Source organism: Arthrobotrys flagrans (assembly GCF_004000055.1).
Source record: "Arthrobotrys flagrans strain CBS H-5679 chromosome Unknown unitig_8, whole genome shotgun sequence".
Classification (NCBI taxonomy): domain Eukaryota; kingdom Fungi; phylum Ascomycota; class Orbiliomycetes; order Orbiliales; family Orbiliaceae; genus Arthrobotrys; species Arthrobotrys flagrans.
This window is the reverse complement of record NW_027137553.1, coordinates 2,637,785-2,656,516: the sequence shown is the minus strand read 5'-3', so window position 1 is coordinate 2,656,516 and position 18,732 is coordinate 2,637,785. Positions and strand designations below refer to the sequence as shown.

Genomic DNA, 18,732 nt, shown 5'->3' with positions numbered 1-18,732 from the left:
TAGCTGTTTCTTCAATTTTTTATAATCGCTATAGTAGACGAAGGTATTCAGGCCGATTAGACCAATTCAACCGCTCGTATTTCATATAAGACGCCGCCGACGCCCATGTATATCCTCTTCTACCAACAGTTTACCAAACTATACCGCTATTTTAAGATGAAAATGAAATAATGAACCGTAAATTGAACGGCATGCCAGGGTCGGAAATGGAGAGTTCGTCGCCTTCCTCCATCAACTCTTTGAGCTTCTTCTCCAGATTAGGTCGAGTCCGCTCCTCTAACTGCTCCGGCGCCTGCAGGTACAAACTCTTCGATGAAGTCCTAAGTGATGGCTTCTTCAGGGTTCTATCGTTTTGTGAAAAAAAAAAAAAAAAAAACAATTGTTAATGTTCCTTCATCCGCCGAAATCCGAGCACTAGTCATATGAACTTACGTCTCAGGTCTCTCCTGCAACTTCTCCATCAACTGCTCCAACTTCGACTCCGGATCGACTGTCAAAGCCTGCGGCAAATTTCCACAAACCGGACAATCCTCCTTCTTATCATGCTGGAAAGTAAAGGTATACACGCTCTCATCACCAGTATACATCATATAATTATCCAAATACGGCGAAGCCGTAGTCGCAATCTTCAGAGCTTCATTGCAACAAGATGCAGCAACAATGGCATTTGTAGATGCGATAGCCGGAATAATATTCTTGATGACACCTTGCGTCATAGCATAGGTCACGCCGGGGATGTTGAATTCTTTGGCACGGGCTAGAGCTTTAGTGTATAGCCAGGTGACGTGTTCCGGATCGTCCATGTCGATTTTTAGGTCACCTTTTTCCTTAGGCCATTGGATAACACTTGCCCATTCGATACAATGGGCCGGTTGTCTAGGAATCGAGGCGAGAGTGCAAAGAGGAACAGCGACACGGGGCGTCAACATGTCAAGCGTGCATTCGTAACAACATGAAATAGTCGGAAGAATGACACGGGCCTGTCCCTTGAATCCCTCCGTACCCCCATCTATCAGAGGGATCAATGTTTCTTCACCAACAAGGTTGACGAGCGTAGCATTGATCCATCTTCTGGCCTCCACGGAGTCGAGCCCGCAAACCACGATCTTAAATTGTTTGTAGTATTCGTCGTCTTTATCTTGGATGGCGCAGTTGAAAGGTGTAATCTTGACGCCTCGGACCCTCTTCATAACGAACGCAGCAGCGACCTCGGCCTTTGATTTCCCGACATCGGCTTCTCGGAAGAGGAATTGACGATTCAAGTTGGAGATATCGATGGTGTCTGCGAAGGGTCATTGTTGTTATTAATGATATGTTATTTGGGTGGAATATTGAGTTTGTACCCATATCGATGACATGGATGTCTCTGAAGCCCGACAAGGCCAAGTTCTTGAGGATTTCACATCCCAATCCTCCAGCACCGCTACCATGAAGTTCGAATTAGGCTATCATTCTCCGGTGGTATTGTCCGGTGGAAACATACATAACCCTACAAGAAAAAAGATAAATGAATACGTATGCGTTAGTGCTGGTTGACCAAAGCTGCCGGGGTATATCGGAGAATCTGGGAATCGAATCGAATACTGACAAGATTTTCAGATCTGCAAGAAATCTTTTAGGCTCGTCACCAGGCTCAAAGGTTTCATCTGAGTAAGGCCCTCTTCTGGTAAGGATGTTGTTAAGGTACTTCCTATTGCCGTACGTTCAGCAAGTTTGCAGTTACACATGGCTATCTATCCATAACCCTCAAGCTAAGCGGGACGGATAAACCAGGCCAGGGTGGGGTGGGAACGACGTACCATCTGTCAGGTGATTCGGTCGTCAGTACGGTGGTTGTCGCCATGATGTCGGGAAAGAAGATAAATTGCTTTTGGAATGTTAATGTCAAGTGTAGAGGAGAGACAGGTAGATTCGAGTTTACGAGACGGTGAAAATGGGAATGGTAATATGAGCCAGAAGCGCAGTGAGTGCGGTTGCGGGAAGGATCTGGTTGGTGACCAAGCTACCGCAGCTAAGCTAAGCAGAACACGCGAACAGTGCCGGCGATTCTCCTCCACCTTCTTCCTCCTCTTATTCAAGATGGTGGTCCTGAAAAAGTATCCCGGGCGACTCTGTGCAGGTCTTCCAGCGATGTTTGGACAGGACCTTTCTCTCGGGTTGTTGCAATGGTTCTCTCCAGTGATGTATTTCTATATTTTATAAGTCTTTATACCGATATAGAGAACAATTGTGAGGCCGTCGTGCTCACATCGAATTGAGGGTAATCAGGATCTTTTGGTACTCGACCAGCACGGCCTTTTCAGCGTCCGTCAGTGACCTACGCAAACATAAAAACCAATCAATCAACCAAGCTCCTCCTATAAACTCTAGTTAAATGGGTAATTGGATTGAACTTACTGTCGGGCTTCCTGACCAGCTCCCTTCTTTTCCATCACCACTGAAATCCTGTGAATATGAGGTTATCCAGCTTGGTTGATGGCGATGCGATGCAATACGGTTGATGTCTTGATCTGTTGTGGTCTTTCCCAAGCAACCTTATTAGCTGCTAACCAAGCTCGAGCTACCCAACACTCTCCCACAAAACAACATCCCCATCCATCTATTTGAACGTACATCTACGAAAAACAACCTCCTCCTCCGAAAAGAGATGTCTCTCCTCCGCCGTCCTCCCACAAAAATCCTTCTCACAGCCGAAGAAGTCCGGCATTCCCTCGAACAGGCCGCAAAGGAAGAAGAACTTCGCAACCTAGAAAACGAACGTTTGCGCCAAATCGAAGAACATAAACAGAAACAAATGCAGGCGGCTCAGCAACAGCAACAGGCTGCTGAGAATAAGAAGTCTACCAGGACACGTTCACGCGATGATCGTATCGGTGTTGGGTCTTCACGGGCAGCTGGTGGTGCTGGGGCGGGTAGGATGACGGAACATACGAGGAATGCGAGATAGACGGATGCCTGTATACACGTCTCTCCGTCTCGAGGATACTCCTGCTTGTGAACGGGATAACTGGACGATTATGAAGTCTTTTGAATAGGGTGGGTTCATAATCGATTGGGAAATTGAGCTTGAGGATTGAGCATCTCTACAGTTACACTCAAAGTACGTTTCCGACATAAGACATTTATCGCAGTCGCAGATACTAACGATTCTGATTTACTTATAGACATGAATGCTCGTACTCCTGTAAAATAGGATTGCATAGCAGAAACTCCCCGCGACTGTTCCCCTCGCCTTCACTTAGAGAACTCTTACAGAAGTTTTACTTCCTTGGATTAAAGTATTTTTCTATTATCATTCTGAGCGATTTATGTCTAGCGTAACATCCGCCCCCGGTTATATGAGTCTCTTCTCAAAAATTTATTCTTCACGGAATAGTATTATTCAATTTTCCCTAAATTATACATCAGACGTGCGACAAGATTGCCGTATGAGGAGGCACAGAATAACCTGTCTTTCGGGCGTTAAATCGGGAAAGGAAACGCCGAAAGAGTATGCAAGATAATGATCGAAGAATTACAATAAGGGAGTTGAAAAAGGCGGCACACCCCTAGTGCCTAACATTCACCACCACCACCTTCCTGACTAGTTCGCCCCTCCTTTCCACCCCCAGAAGAAGCCCACTGCAGAAGCATTAACACGACGAAAATGAATACAGGCCGGTGGATGAGGGAAAGCAATGAATAACGGAAGAGAAAGAAGAAAGAGGAGCAATTTATACAGGCAATGACGTGAGGAATAAGGTTGCTTATAAGATGAACCACCTGAACGCCTCAAAAAACAACTGGATAGGGAAAAATAAAAATCAAGGATGATTAGAATCCAAGTAAATGTACCCTCCCAGAAAAGAAAACCCACGATCTCTAGTGTACAATGATGACATCCACAATGGAGAAGGGAAAATGATGATGATAAAAACCAGATTGCAAAAGACGGAAAACCTGTGCATTTCCGCGGGTATAAGGGTAACAGACTTTTGAATGAATATATATAATTATTATATGGAAGTATAGTGGTGATAGTAGTGTATGCAAGATGTGAACCCCCCTTCGTCTCTTTCAACAAACGAAAAGTTTTCAGTAGACTACTATGACCCACTCTTGGTCGTGAACTTGAGTTTGATAATTGGTTTTGGAGGAGGGGGTGGTGATGGCTGAGGTTGCGAAGGCGCCTTTATCTTGATAATGGTTTTTGGTTGCGGGGTGTTACCAGACACGGCGGACACTGGAGTCGGATGGGTTTGAGGAGGTGAGAATGAGGGGTTCCTCGGGGGAGGAGGGGAAGCTTTCGCAGACCCCGGAGGAGCAGGCGGTTTAAAAACCAGCTTAGGGACAGCCGGTTGTGGAGTCGCGGATGGAGGGGGGGGAGGGGGAGGGGGAGGAGGATTAGGTTGAGGCCTCAAATGCGGCCAGTCGATAGGGCGTAATTTAGCAAGTTCTTTCGAACTTGGATTCGTGATGAATCGTAATTTACCCTATATCCAGTACAAAATTAGACAGTGCTCAATAGATAAATTATAAAAATCACATCCGACCAAGAGAAATCTTACCTTTCCTTCATGGGTAACGGCAATAGCACGTGGTTTTCGCATGGGGACCTTGACGACGTGTGATTGTATATCATCATACAAGAGCGAACAGAGACTGATGATCTTCCTCACGTCAAGGAAATTGATAATAGTGGATCTGTAAAGAGAATATAAAAGTCAGCGCTTGGCAACAAAACTATAATCAAGTGAAAACATTCATACTTCAGAATCGGCTCCAAAGCATCTCTGAAGAAAGGCTTGCTTGCAAGTTGCTCCTTCAAATTTCTGATTGCTGCGTCGGTGTTTTGCCGCGCCTCTTGTTGACGCTTCGCCGCACTGTTCTCTTCGACGATTGTGAGACTGTTCGATGTAGCGGCCTCGCTGGTTGCGACGACATCGTCACCGATCGCTACACTCCCAATTCCATGCATCAAGGACTCGAAGGTCTCTCGGCGGATCCTCGATGAAGGATCCGAAGCGATGATATAGCAGATGTAGCTTAACAAATTCGGATCCCTGACCGCCCCGTTCTGGACCAAGCAGTTGATTGCCTTGATTCGCAACTGCTCTGAAGTCCCTTCCTTGGAATAGGCTAGGAACTCTAGTGGCGTGTATTCCTGAACCTTTGCCTTAATCAATCGGTTCTTGACATCAAGACAAGTAGTCGAAATCACGTTGTGATACGACGACATCCATTGATCCATACGTTGCAGTCGTTCGATTTCGCGGATTATTTCCTCCTTGCTCTTTTCTCTTTCTTCGGTGTCGGCCTCATCGACTTCCATATCCATCATTCCACGTTGTCCCGCACCTGCTTGCAAGCAACTCCCTAGACTCCGAAGCAAGTTTGCCAAGTGAAAGCTATCCGAAAAACTATTATTGGAATTATCATTGTAGCGTATGATGTCGAGTAGATATCTTTGAACGGACAACGGTGACTTCCCCATCCCATCTCTTATTCCGCCAAAGCCAGTTATGATATTCTGTTGGACAAAATAAGAGGTAAAATCGGAGAAGTCGTTTGCCCGAGGGATCAAGGAGTCGGGGAAACAATAGAATTCCTGGAAGGCTTTCTGCAAATGGAACTCGCCAATCCAACTAAGTTCGGCGGTAGCACATCTGCCGAGTGCTTTTGCAGCCTCACACCGGATTCCATAATAATAGCGCCGGTCCATGACGGTCCTGACTAGTATTGTCGAGATAAGGTGTGAGGGTTTTGCTTCCTTGAAGTGGAGAACGGATTCATATTGTGCAGCGACGTCTCTATCTTGTTGCAGCTGAGACAGATACATGTGATCCGGTTGGTTTAGTCTCATCGTGCAGATCCATTCGAAGTCGGCATCTACTCGAATCCATTCGAAAGCTTCTTGGGCCATCTTGTCCTCTTCCTCCTTTGTGAAGTCGGTTAACCTCCAGTCCGCAGTATCTTCGTCGCTCTGCAACACATCACCGAGACAGTAAAGCAAGACATCCTCTGCCTGGGTTTCCGCGTTGATATCCATACCAGCGAATGCTGCAAGTCGTTCCTTCTGGCGCCTTGTTCTTTTAAGTCGTTTGTATTTCGTATTGTACGGAATTTCAAGCTTCGAGTACACTTCGTGGATCTGAACAACGTGCTCATAGGGCGTACCGTCTGCTTCGTGTATACGGATCGTCATTGGCCCGCTGAAAACTTGGGGCGGAGAGGCGTCCTTTACACCGTCTCCCTGTCTGATTAGGGCGTCCCTTAAGAAGCTTTCGGGAGTAAGACCTTTTTGAGCAATTTCCTTATCCTGAGTTTGGCGGATAATCATCTCCACAATCATCTTCTTCTTGTTAAATCGCTGGGAAATTTCGAATCGTGGGTAGCCGCTCCGGAACACCCACTGGTTGAAAAAGGAATCCAACTTTTGATGACCAACTTTCTCGCACTGTTTAATAAACTGGGCCGTGCTCAGGTTAAGTGAACTGACGTCTCCTGTGAAAGCATTGAGAAACAGCTTTGAGATGACACGAGAGACACCCATCGAGCTACTAGCTTTTGTGAGTCTCCTGTCCAGAATAAACAAGACCACGGGGGCCTTTAATGCGATAAAGTCAAGCTCCGACGGGTCTAGGGGTAGCTGTTGCAGTGGATTGGAGAGCGCCGCCCGCCCTACATCCTGCCTGCAAATCTCTTCTGCATCTTTTTTCATCCTAAATCGGTGCTCGTTGCTACCTGTGAGATTTTTCAGGAACTGGCCGGCAAGGAAATGAGCCAATCCAATGATGAGCCAAAGATCTTCCCAGGCCTTTGGTATTATTTGAACGCCGCACCATTGCGACGCGAGGGCTACGCTTAGGAGCTTTGTTGTCGTGTAGATAGGATCTATACAATCCTGTTTGAAGAGTAGCCGACTGCTGCACACTGCTAGGCCAGCTGAGGAGACAATGTCCGAAGGAAAGTCGTCAACAAACGCCAGAGAAAAAGATGGATAGGGATAGTGTCCTGCGTTTCGAACCATGTAATCTATAGCCTATTATTGTTTCATTTTAGCAAGCGTTCGGGTCTAGGCTGGATTCCAGTTCAACTCACCCTCTGCATAAACAAGCACGTGTTTTCGACCTCCTCTTTTCGGCCCGGAAGACAATACCCAACGACTTCTACCGCATTACGGCCAAGGGCTTCGTCTTCTTCCGCTGCACGATTCTCCGTCAAAACAGCTTTCTCAAAGGGACCAATTGCGAACGCAATTTGGTGGGGTGCAGTTGGTTTCTCGATCGTGAAATGAAACACCTTTTTATGCGGGTCTTTGGCATCCGTAAACTACGTATTTTGTTAATACTGCTCTTGGTCTTGCTAGAGAGTGAGGTTTACCTCATTCACACAGCTGCCGGAACACACAACTTGCATCTCCAAATCCTCCCCTTCGCCATGATATTGGAATGCAAAATCTGTATCTTCTTTTTTCGGTCGTTTTCGCTTCAAGAACGATCGCGAGGACCCGTTAATAAGCGGCTCTTCGTAAGGTTCGATGTCTATACCGATATCTCCTAGTGTACGTGGGCACGTGATTTCGATATCCCAGACGGGAGGCCGCTCCCAAAGGTCGTCGATACAAGGGAACAGGCAGGCCGCAGATCCAGGTAGGAAGCTGTTTGTAGTAAATGCATGTGGGTATCGAGGATCATCATCCGATCCAACGAAATGTAGTCCGTCTCGGATAGTGGGAATGGTGTAGTCTATCCGAACTAGTAAGGTTGCATATACGGGCCCGTCCGTAGCATTGGGGCCTGGCGTATCGATCCTTGGGGAATCTACGGGTCCATGTTAACCCTATTCTCCAATCATAACCCGTTTTATCTACGTACCACGCGCGGAATTCGCCCGAACATCCCGACTCGGTACCAGGGTACCGGCCATTGATGGATCCTGCGCATGTTAGTTTGGTTTTACTCCTGCGGTTTCTATATTGTGGTAGCAATACCTCTAGCTCGATCTTCATCTTATTAGGAAGAGAAAGGGAAAGTTCGTCGTCGCCTAGGGTGCTAGTGAAGAGGGGGTCTATTCGCCGCCGTAACATCCCCCATTGGTTCACAGTCGCAGTATCGTGTAGTCTCCATTTCGCATGCGGATCGTTGTACCCCCACTGACCCGGGGCGCGGCCATTGATCGTGACTCGACTGATGTCTATGTGGTTGAATTAGCTTACCTCGAACTCTCGAGTTCATCGGAAAATACACCTACTGCATTGTCGACAATTGAACCTTAGCGTCCGTAATGTCGGATCAAGCGGCAAGACCGTGATCTCAGTAAACCCCTACGAGTTCCAAAGTTAACCACCCTCTGTTCCCACCAAATAGCCATTTTAACAGCCTCCACCGTCTCTCCGAGAGTACTAGAAACCACCCACCTTGATAGTCCGCGTAGCAAAGTCAACATCCAGCCCGACTTTCTGCTTTGCTGTGCACCGAATGTCAGCCGTGCCACCAACCGTCTTCCTCTTGCTCCCATCCTCGGTAGATTGGGGTACTTATATCGCAAATTGCTTAGGGGGAGGAGGCGCGGGAACCGCAATCTCTGGGGCCGACATTTAAGACGTAGTATCGCCGCCCGAGCTGCTGTCTCCTCCTTTAGTCCAGTGATAGTCCGCCGTGCATCTGATATGCAGGCTGGTTGTCGGTTTCGGATCGCTGTTAGAGAGGGCGGTTACGGGTCAAGTATAGACCAAATATCCTTCAGAAACGATACCAGCTAGTTCGGCGACGGTGCGAGCCGGATTAAAAGGCTGAGAGCTCGAAAAACTAAAAGTGGCGTCGGCGTTGATGATCTTGTTGGTTTGGTTGTGATGCAACCGTGTCGCGTGTACTGGCAAAAGTACGAGGTGACCTAAGGGAGTTAAAAGACCGGAACGGGGTCGGAATCGAGTGGAGATGGCAATAATATGGGTATGAGAGACCGGCAGCGGGATTGGGTGCGGTTTGCGAGGTGCAGACGATGTGGTTTTCGATGAGTCGAGTTGGCGGTCGTATCGCGAGATGAGGTGGAACGGGGAACGGAGCAGATGCGCGCTTAGCTTGTTTTGTTGTACGCGCAAAACGCGGCTAACTAGAGCCACCCAGCCGCGGATTACCCTCTATATGCACACTCGGACATCTTGACATATCAATATCGACGTCTACAGTTAATATCATTGGTGTAGAGTCCATCCAAAAGGCCATTTTTTGTATAGAACGTTCGTATATACACCTCCCACTCTCTTCCCCCATCCCTCTTGCAAAGCAATCAATTATTTTACAAAAAAATTCGAATGAATAAATATAGACAACGTAGTCGCTTTGGCTCGTTCCAACCGGTACCTTCCATCCCTGCCCCGTTACACTACTATACTAACTTAACGGTCGACCTGTGCAAAGGTTGTCAGTATTTAAAAGTAATTTGGTAAATACGGGGGTAACTTATCTCCAAACACCAAGTCCATGGTACCAATGACAGCAACAGCGTCGGCCAACAGGTGGCCTCTGCAGACTTGGTCGAAGCATCCCAGATGGGCAAATCCAGGTGCTCTAATCTTACACCGGTATGGTCTCTGTAATACAAAATTAGGTATCACTGCCGAACAGCAATAAGAAATAGATATGTTCCATACCTCTGTTCCGTCACTAACAACATAAACACCCATCTCTCCCTTTGGCGCCTCAATGGCAGTATATGTCTCACCAGCTGGAACAGTATATCCCTTGGTATAGAGCAAGAAGTGGTGAATAAGAGCCTCCATGTTCTCCTTCATCGCCGCTCTTGGCGGTGGGGTAACCTTGTAATCTTCCGTCCTGACAGGTCCAGGTGGCATCTTGTTCAAGCACTGGTGAATGATCCGTAGCGACTGCCTGAACTCCTCCATCCTGCAAAGATATCTGTCGTAGCAGTCTCCGTTCAAGCCAACCGGGACGTCAAACTCGACCTGATCGTAGGCGTCGTATGGTTGCGATTTTCGGATATCCCATGGGATACCGCTTCCTCTCAACATGACACCAGAGAAACTGTAGTTCAATGCTTCCGCTGCGCCGACAATACCAACACCCTGGGTTCTCGACTTCCAAATCGGGCTATCGGTCAACAGTTCCTCAACTTCATCGACTCTGTCGCCGAATTGGGTAGCCCATTGGTAGATGTCATCCAACAAGCCGATTGGGATATCCTGGTGTACACCACCAGGTCTAACATAGGCAGCGTGCATACGAGCACCAGATACACGTTCATAAAACTCCATCAACTTTTCTCTCTCTTCGAAACCCCACAGGAAAGGTGTAAGAGCTCCGACGTCCATGGCATGGGACAAGACCGACATGAGATGATTTCTAACTCTGGTGAGTTCTCCGAACAATGTTCGGATCCACTTGGCACGCTCTGGAACTTCGATGTTAAGCAGCTTTTCGACAGCGAGGGCGAAAACCTGTTCGTTGGTCATCATGGAAACGTAGTCGAGACGATCGAAGTAAGGTAGAGCTTGGATATATGTTTTGTATTCGATGAGCTTCTCAGTACCACGGTGTAGAAGGCCGACGTGGGGATCCGCTCGAACAATTTCTTCGCCGTTCAATTCGAGAATCAATCGTAACACACCGTGGGCGGCAGGATGCTGGGGTCCCTATATCAAACAACAATACCACTGTTAGTAAAATCCAAAGACTCTCCACTATCACCATCTAACACAGGACATGTTCGTACAAAGTTCACGGTATAGTGTCTGATCTTCCTGCCTTCGTGCTCGGTTTCCCCCAAAGCCATTTCGGGGGCTATAAACCACGCAATTAGCCATTGCTAGTCCTCGATATTGTAAATAAATTCCTCTACGTACTCATCCGCGTCGTATCAAAATTGATATCAATCTCATCCGCGTTCCTGATCGGCTCCGGTCCCGTCCAACGAGACACCGGTGTAGAGGCCTGGTCGATATTCGAGTACGATTCGCCCTCCTCCGGGGTCGGGGTCGGGGCCGCTCGTCGAGGCATTGTGGTTCCGAAACATCGTATTGACGACCGCTGAGCCGGGAATGTAATCGGCTTGACATTAAGGCATCGGGCACGGGTGTATAGTCGCCTGGAGGCGAGGCGGGCAAGTGGTACAACCATTGCTTCAGGAGGTATCGCGGGGTCGAGGAATAGCAGGCAGGAGGAGTGGAGAGTTGTAAGTGAGGTTGGCAGTCTAAGCCGTCATAAATTACCACCACCGACTTAATGGAACCGGCGATTGTGGTGAAGCCGTCCCTGGCTCTGATATCTGCGTCTTTGGCTGGGAGCCCGAATTTGCCCGAAGAAGCTGTCTCTTCTCGTCGTCAATTGTCTTTGGGTCGAATGTACAGTACTTATGATATCAACGGCTAAGAGCAAATCCATTTGACCCGACTCCCATTGGCTGTTTGTTGCATGTCCGACTTCCCGCAACACCTAAAAAAAAAGTTTCTGCGACAGCATTGCATTGCATCTCTGTTCTGTTCATGAATTCAACATCGAACACGCGAAACAGCTGTTCGCAATGGCACCCTCGAAAGAAGAACTGGAAAGACGGCGGGTAAGTTCGATTCCATTGTTCCTTCAAGTTTCATCATGTTCATCTAAGTAATATTCTATCGACAGATAGTCGGCGTCGAATTGGAACGAGTCTCGAATGTCACATCCACCGACTTCCCCGGTCACTACCCTGGTGAAGACCATTCCTGGAATCTAAACGACTTCAAAAAAGTCAGGCACCTTACCTATGGCGGTTGAAATTGAAACAATTTGTCGGTTCTAACATCCGGTCTTATATGCCCCAGAAATTTAAAATCGATATCCACAAGGCGAACGATCTCGATTACGAATTCGACCTCATCGGTGTCGACGCCTCAGTCGCCAATGCCTTCCGAAGAATCCTCATATCCGAAGTACCAACTCTAGCTATCGAAACGGTTTTCGTTCACAACAATACATCCATAGTCCAGGATGAAGTTCTGGCGCAAAGACTGGGTCTCGTACCGTTAAGAGGTGACAAAAAGGGCTTCCAGCAGCTCAGATGGCGAAAGAGTACGACATCTCCAAGAAACAAGATTCCCACAAATGGAAATGATATATTGATACTGTTCTCTAAATAGAGTCCTCAGACGAGCCTGCAGCCGAAGCTACTGACTTCAACACCGTCGTCATGACCCTCAAGGTCGCATGCACCCGTAATCACGCTACCCCCGCCACCGAAACCGATCCTCACAAACTCTACTTCAACTCTTCAGTCTACGCCCGTGATATCAAATTCGCCCCTCAAGGTCGACAATCTTCATGGTTCTCCGGTGCTGGCGAGATTCGACCCGTCAACCCGGACATTCTGCTAGCAAAACTACGACCAGGCCAAGAAATCGACCTCGAAATCCACTGTGTGCTGGGAATCGGGCAGGATCATGCGAAATTCAGTCCTGTAGCTACGGCTTCGTATCGACTGTTACCATCTATCAAGATCAAACAGCCGATAACCGGGAAAGATGCTGAGAAGTTTGTCAACTGCTTCCCGAAGGGCGTGGCAGAGGTCCGGAAGGACAAGGCAGGAGAAAACACAGCAGTCGTGGTGAATCCAAGAAAAGACACAGTTAGCAGAGAGGTCTTGAGACATGACGAATTCAAGGGCAAGGTAGAACTCGGAAGAATTAGAGATCACTTTATCTGTGAGTCCCCCAATTGACGAATACAAGGAAAAATCGCCCAATTGGAACGATACTAATATAAATACCTAGTCTCGATCGAGTCAACGGGAATGTACAACTCCGACGAATTGTTTCTCCAAGCTGTCCAGATCCTGAAAAAGAAGTGCACAGACTTCCAGGAGAAGCTTATGGAGTCCTAGCGGGTCTCCCATGGAGAAACGACGCCGTGGAGGGAGAAGCGGCGATAGAGAACTATCTTATGATCTCGTGTACAATATTGGGATACAACATGTCCGATTTTCTCATGTATTTTTTATGCGCCGCATCAGGGGAGTTCATGTGTCTTAATGTTTCTATAGATAAGTAGGTATAGAGATAATATCTTTCGCAGGGTAACAGATGAATGCACCGAAAAAAGCTTCAAGTGATATATTGTGTACCAACAAAGCGTCCAAAAAAGGAAGGATCGGGAAGTTCCCTCCACTCAATCCAATGGCACAGGAAGCGGTGGTTAATAACTGCGCAATGAGAAGCAGTATAGTAATAATAATTGGAATGATATTTTTACCCCAGGCCCGACTGATTGGAAAGTGCTCAAGGAAAATGATGAAAGAACCTCGAAAACTCCAATCCAAAAAACTCCTGGATAGGCCAAAGAAATGTATTTCGTGTATAGCGGAAAGAAGATGAAAGGAAGCAATGAAATCGCCATTCGCATAGGTCGGGGTCCGTAACAGCTCAGTCGCCGAATATAGTAAGCCTTCAGCATGGTCTCCGGATCCATCTAGCCTCGTTAGACGGTATTATCGTCATAAACGAAGTTGATATTCCGCGGCGACCGATAACCGGAGCGAACAAAAGTATCATCACCCGGTGGGCGTTCTAGGTGCCAATTAAATGTTAAAGGGGGGCAAAATAAGTAGGATAAACGGGCGAAAGTGACCCACCATTCTTCGTATTGCTTGTTAGCATACTTTGAATTGACATACACACCGACTCAACGTTCTGAACTGGCGACCAATTCGTTCCCAAAAGATCAAGACAGATTACGCCGTTCGAGTAAACTACATAGATACCGATTTATCGGCGTTAGAGATCATACGGAGTCCCGGGGATTAGAATCGACCTTACTATGAGGGTGCATCGGGATATCACGGCCATCTTCCTTGATAAATGTCACCTCCGGAGCTTCTATTTGTGGGAGACCCGATCAGCGACCTTGATATATATAGTACCATAACGTGAGAGGCTCCATACCGATTGGATAAGATCCGGAGAATTTGAAGTTGAGCCTGTAGATTTGATCGGCGTATAACGGGTTGGTATCAAGAACTTGAATATCCATCTTCCAGTTACTGAAGTCCGAAGCCGAGGCAATAGATATCCCCGGTGGGAGAGATTTGTGGATCTATAAGCCACGGGTATGTTTAGCGGGGTGCACTGTGCACCTGCAGCCTGGGATGGCAGGGCGGTTGGGATACCGGTACTCACATTAGAGAGCTCCTAAACAGATGGTAACATGAAGAAATTAACATCTTGAACAAAGATATCAAAGAATATCCTGTGGTATCAACTATATCATACCTTTCCGAGCCTCTTTTGAGCGAACATTTTGGATGGCGTCGAGCGATATGATCGTTATCGAGGTTGGATTTCTAGAGACAAGCGGATGGTGGGGCGAGGTACTTAAAAGATGCACACCACTAGTTATCGCTGGGCAGGGATGCCTCCAACGGAACAGATCCTGTCAATTGCAACCACGAAGCACTAACAGCAGCCGCAGTTTACGGTTTAGTAGCAGTAATCGATTGGGGAGGAGGGGTGTACGGGTGAAGAATATGGGGAAGGATGGGAAGGGTGGAAGCGAGAATCTAGGCGCGGAGAGTGATTGCCTGAATGGAATGGGTTCGAGAGCCGGTTTCGAAACAATTCCCACAAGTACTTCCAACTGCAAGCTTAAGCCTCCAAGCTATCTCTGTGTACTTACATGTCATAGTATATGCTATCGCTGCTACAAAGTTGTTACGATGAAGTATTTACAAATAAAGGAGCTCTACTGATAATAATGTTCACCATATAAATTAATGCTACCGCCTGGGACTTGATCTGGGATCTCTTGGTTGACGATAAGTTTGCTTTAAACGTATGTATACATACGGCCTCATGCTTGTGCATACAATATCCCAGATGGCGCATGCGACCCTTGCTATAGTTAGTCTAGAGTACAGATTCAAGGAATTGGTGGGGATGGCTTTAAATTTGGCTGTTGGATTAGGCTGCAGGGCAAACCTGGCTCCTGACATGATTGGAGCGGCCATTTGAGGCCTCAAACTTCAAACCTCAAACTGCTGACATACTTACATACGTGTGCGCCGCAGACTCGTCAGTATCAATATTTGAATCTTCAATTTAGATAAAAGGCTTAGATGCCTTGGATACATGTCGAGAAAGCCCTTTACTAGGCAACCGTCGTTCGGGTCATTTTGTAACATTGTAGTACTTATCCGTCGACCTGTGAGGAAATGCATTGGGCAATTCAACGCCACACTTGCTCTCGGTTGGGTATTCAAGATCTCTGATCAGGGCCATAAGGGCGAGTGGCTTGCGTAAGCGGGGCTAAATACCGCCTGTCCAAAAGCTGCCTTAGTTTCTAAACCCAAGACCGGACGAAGAAGCTAAATTGATGTCGGTCAATTGAGGTCAGAAGAAAAAGCGGCGACCGCTGGTTAGCTAATCGGATGCATTCCCTTCCGACGGGGTCGTCGAATATTTCTCAGCCATGATCCCGTTGAAATGCCTCGCCATGTTCGTAACGCGCGGTCATGGCCAGGAACGATCCTAGCTTGGTGAAGACGGGCAAGTGGGGCATTGGCGGGGCCTAAATTTCCGGTTAGAGCTTCCCAGAACATCAGCCTCAGACTTGCCCTCATTCGGGCTTTCCTTGTCATGTAGATGCAGTTGCAATTGGCCTAAATGGTTCGCACATCGTACGAATGTCCATCTGAGGATGTAAACAAAAAATAATATCCAATATGAAACCGAGAATTCGCATCACGGCTTCGAGTTTAATCCGCGGGTCGGTAAATGGATGGGATGATCCGATGGATATGGCCATATACGGATATGATGGCGCATAGTTCAGCCTGACAAGGCTCTCGCCGCAGACTCAAGTCGATTTGACGAGAATGCTAGAACCTAGGAATTTCGAAAAAGGTTTCAATGTTACTGGGGGTGCCCTTTCAGTGGAAATAGGCCTGCAGCATTGCATTGTGGATCCTTCCTTCCTTCTTTTCATCGATATATGACTGCACCGTCACTGCTTACGTTAGTGGGTTAGTAACAATGCATCCAAGTCAGCTATGATGCTGTCGGTAGTCTCGATACGGTGTATGTATCGACTGAACTTTTTTTCCTTTTTGAACCGATTGCATGTGATATTGAATCCAAGAATCGGTATCTCCGGTCATCTTTGTGATGTTTCAATGGGGATAGTACGCAAAGTAGAAGATGATTGTTTGAGGTCGTTAATTAACCTGATACCAAAAATAAGCATCTCCACTGGCCGGGCTAAGCTAAGCTAGCTGAGCAGGTCAGGAAATCGAAACCGTATCTGTGATAATCAGTATATTATATCCACGATAAGTATTATATAAGTCGGTGGTTAATTGTGGAATGAGTAGTTACTGGCTCTCCAATTGAACATTAATTAATGCGCTTTCGCCCGCTCCCAAACTCGAACTTCTCCTTCGACTCGAACTCCTCGTCCTTCGACGTCCGTCTTAACCAAACCGGATCTCAACCTTGCCTTAGCTTAAAAAGTGGCTCGACCCGTCTAATAATAAGCCCACTTTCTCTTCTCCCATTACTATTCCTCTCTCGCTACCTCTCCCTCCCTTCCCCTTCAGCATCACGACCTTTTGGACCTTCACCTGTCTTCGCTGTTCGACCGGAAATGAGTTGTGAGTTCGCACTGGCAGTTCAACCCCACCATCAGACCCTGGCACAATCGGTTCACTTGACAGCATAGTGATGCGTGACAATGTACCTCGCCAGGGCAAAACCGTGAGCTGTAGCTGACCATGGGCCTTCAAATACTACAGCCTTCTTCAATAAACTCGGTGGTCAGCCACCTAGCTATGACAAAAAGTTCGTTTTCATCAATTCTCACCTTTATATATCGTGCTGACCATGGAGTCCAAAAGATCGCAATACAAGATGGGCCGCACTTTGGTACTTACAACTCACCGCCTTTACGTTCTACATTCGCGTATATAATGCCATCTGAGGGGTAGCTGCTAATTTCCGTTTGGTGAGGGGAACGACAGGGTGCAGGTACCTACGGTATTGTGAGAGAGGCCGACAGCTCTGACGGCAAGGTCGCCGTCAAGATTATCCTCAAAAAGAACGTCAAGGGCAACGAACAGATGGTCTATGACGAATTACAGCTACTACAACATCTGAAACACCCTCATATCGTTCGGTTCGTCGATTGGTTCGAGTCGAAGGTACTTACTTACCTTTCACCCCGCTTCTTGAACCTAAAAATACATGTTTAAATTCCACCGAAGACACACACTAACTTTCGAGGCGGAATAGGATAAATATTACATTGTCACTCAGTTGGCCACCGGCGGAGAGCTTTTTGACCGTATTTGCGAATTGGGAAAGTTCACCGAAAAGGATGCCGTAAGGGTTGTTAGAGAGGTACTTGGTGCCGTCGATTACCTTCATAAGAACAATGTCGTCCACAGAGGTATGCGCTCTAAAATACCTTTATATCAACAATACCGTTATAATAATCACGCCTTTCTTTCTTTCCTTTTTATACAGATTTAAAACCGGAAAATCTTCTCTACTTGACCCCAGACCACGAGTCGTCTCTCGTCCTCGCAGACTTCGGCATCGCCAAAATGCTCGATAGCAAAGACGAGATGCTTACCACAATGGCTGGTTCGTTTGGCTACGCCGCTCCAGAGGTTATGCTGAAGAAAGGTCACGGTAAGCCGGTAGATATGTGGTCGCTCGGTGTGATCACCTACACCCTATTATGCGGCTACTCTCCATTCCGTAGCGAGACTCTACCGGAATTGATCGACGAGTGCAGCAATGGTCGTGTTATTTTCCATGAGCGCTACTGGAAGGGCGTCAGCTCCGATGCAAAGATGTTTATTGGAGAGCTTCTCCAACCCAACCCGAACGAACGTTTGACTAGCTCGGTACGATGATATAACGACCGAATCCTTTTGGTTTTGTCGAACGGGTGCTGATAAAGATCGTCAATTAGGATGCTTTAAATCACGTCTGGCTCAAGGGAGAAACTGCCACTGAGCACGATATTCTTCCTGAACTCAAGCAGTTCCTCGCCAGGGCCCGTCTCAAGCGTGGTGTCGAGCTCGTCCGCCTCTCGAACCGTATCCAATCCTTGCGTCTCCAGCAAGATGCTAACTCTGATGACCAAGACGATGTCCCAGAGCAAGCTGGCGAAACTGCTGCCAGCGCTCCAGGTGCGGATGTTTCTTCTGGAGGAGCTAGAAGACTCTCCAGAGCTGCCAGGTCCGCCATATTCAGGGAGGTCGTACTCGCAAAGGTTAGGGATATGAAAACACAAGCACAGAGAGAAGAAGCAGAGGATGCTGTTACCAAGCTTTCTGGAAAGTAACATTGGGAAAACTAAAGTACAAAACCCGGCAAAAAAGGTACCGTGTAAAGCCGCCGCCTTTTTTGTCGTTCCATTGAGCAGACATTAAAGATGCATGCCGAAGCTGTAGCAGGTTCTGCGTTTCTTTTCTTTTCGATACTTTCAGTTCACCCTTCCCTTTTTTTTCCCCTTTCTGTTGGTTGGATTTGTAGCTTTTATGGAAAGCATGCATCGACGTCTGTTCAACCTTTCAAGCGCGTCGAGGTGCAAGTACCTCTCAATTATTTTCTTCTTCTCTTTTTACCGATACAGTAGTAAGGTAGTGGATAACAAAACAGTGGCGCTTGGGTTTCTTCGTTAGTGCCTGCTTGGGATCAGTTTTTGCGTCGGACCGAGTTGAAATTTACCACAGTACATGCGTGATCCACCCTTTCCATGA

The 18,732-nt window shown here is 47.3% G+C and overlaps 8 protein-coding genes across 8 annotated transcripts; 3 read left to right on the top strand and 5 right to left on the bottom strand.

Annotated features, from left to right (window-relative positions):
• Positions 1-151: 151 nt before the first annotated feature.
• On the bottom strand, positions 152-1,843 carry DFL_007296 (uncharacterized protein; the record flags this gene model as incomplete). The annotated part of the gene is made up of 6 exons (XM_067636856.1): positions 152-344; positions 433-1,282; positions 1,344-1,423; positions 1,484-1,489; positions 1,589-1,690; positions 1,800-1,843. The coding sequence occupies 6 exons, from the start codon at positions 1,841-1,843 to the stop codon at positions 152-154; spliced, it is 1,275 nt and encodes a 424-aa protein (XP_067488430.1).
• A 231-nt stretch (positions 1,844-2,074) lies between these two features.
• DFL_007295 (uncharacterized protein) lies at positions 2,075-2,432 on the bottom strand (the record flags this gene model as incomplete). Its single annotated transcript, XM_067636855.1, has 3 exons — positions 2,075-2,189; positions 2,249-2,317; positions 2,398-2,432. The coding sequence occupies 3 exons, from the start codon at positions 2,430-2,432 to the stop codon at positions 2,075-2,077; spliced, it is 219 nt and encodes a 72-aa protein (XP_067488429.1).
• A 215-nt stretch (positions 2,433-2,647) lies between these two features.
• Positions 2,648-3,170, top strand: DFL_007294 (uncharacterized protein; the record flags this gene model as incomplete). Its single annotated transcript, XM_067636854.1, has 3 exons — positions 2,648-2,912; positions 3,090-3,100; positions 3,165-3,170. 3 exons carry the CDS (start codon positions 2,648-2,650, stop codon positions 3,168-3,170), a joined length of 282 nt encoding a protein of 93 aa, XP_067488428.1.
• A 915-nt stretch (positions 3,171-4,085) lies between these two features.
• On the bottom strand, positions 4,086-8,578 carry DFL_007293 (uncharacterized protein; the record flags this gene model as incomplete). The annotated part of the gene is made up of 10 exons (XM_067636853.1): positions 4,086-4,472; positions 4,548-4,683; positions 4,749-7,021; positions 7,081-7,311; positions 7,363-7,802; positions 7,857-7,917; positions 7,973-8,175; positions 8,233-8,305; positions 8,399-8,450; positions 8,523-8,578. 10 exons carry the CDS (start codon positions 8,576-8,578, stop codon positions 4,086-4,088), a joined length of 3,912 nt encoding a protein of 1,303 aa, XP_067488427.1.
• Positions 8,579-9,379: 801 nt separating this feature from the next.
• DFL_007292 (uncharacterized protein) lies at positions 9,380-11,117 on the bottom strand (the record flags this gene model as incomplete). The annotated part of the gene is made up of 5 exons (XM_067636852.1): positions 9,380-9,393; positions 9,448-9,574; positions 9,635-10,633; positions 10,714-10,781; positions 10,844-11,117. 5 exons carry the CDS (start codon positions 11,115-11,117, stop codon positions 9,380-9,382), a joined length of 1,482 nt encoding a protein of 493 aa, XP_067488426.1.
• Positions 11,118-11,520: 403 nt separating this feature from the next.
• On the top strand, positions 11,521-12,855 carry DFL_007291 (uncharacterized protein; the record flags this gene model as incomplete). Its single annotated transcript, XM_067636851.1, has 5 exons — positions 11,521-11,556; positions 11,622-11,726; positions 11,801-12,047; positions 12,116-12,676; positions 12,746-12,855. 5 exons carry the CDS (start codon positions 11,521-11,523, stop codon positions 12,853-12,855), a joined length of 1,059 nt encoding a protein of 352 aa, XP_067488425.1.
• A 593-nt stretch (positions 12,856-13,448) lies between these two features.
• Positions 13,449-14,266, bottom strand: DFL_007290 (uncharacterized protein; the record flags this gene model as incomplete). Its single annotated transcript, XM_067636850.1, has 6 exons — positions 13,449-13,537; positions 13,603-13,719; positions 13,787-13,846; positions 13,913-14,063; positions 14,147-14,158; positions 14,240-14,266. The coding sequence occupies 6 exons, from the start codon at positions 14,264-14,266 to the stop codon at positions 13,449-13,451; spliced, it is 456 nt and encodes a 151-aa protein (XP_067488424.1).
• A 2,098-nt stretch (positions 14,267-16,364) lies between these two features.
• DFL_007289 (uncharacterized protein) lies at positions 16,365-18,314 on the top strand (the record flags this gene model as incomplete). The annotated part of the gene is made up of 7 exons (XM_067636848.1): positions 16,365-16,614; positions 16,756-16,801; positions 16,858-16,885; positions 16,981-17,160; positions 17,252-17,408; positions 17,486-17,871; positions 17,940-18,314. The coding sequence occupies 7 exons, from the start codon at positions 16,365-16,367 to the stop codon at positions 18,312-18,314; spliced, it is 1,422 nt and encodes a 473-aa protein (XP_067488423.1).
• Between the last annotated feature and the right edge of the window lie 418 nt (positions 18,315-18,732).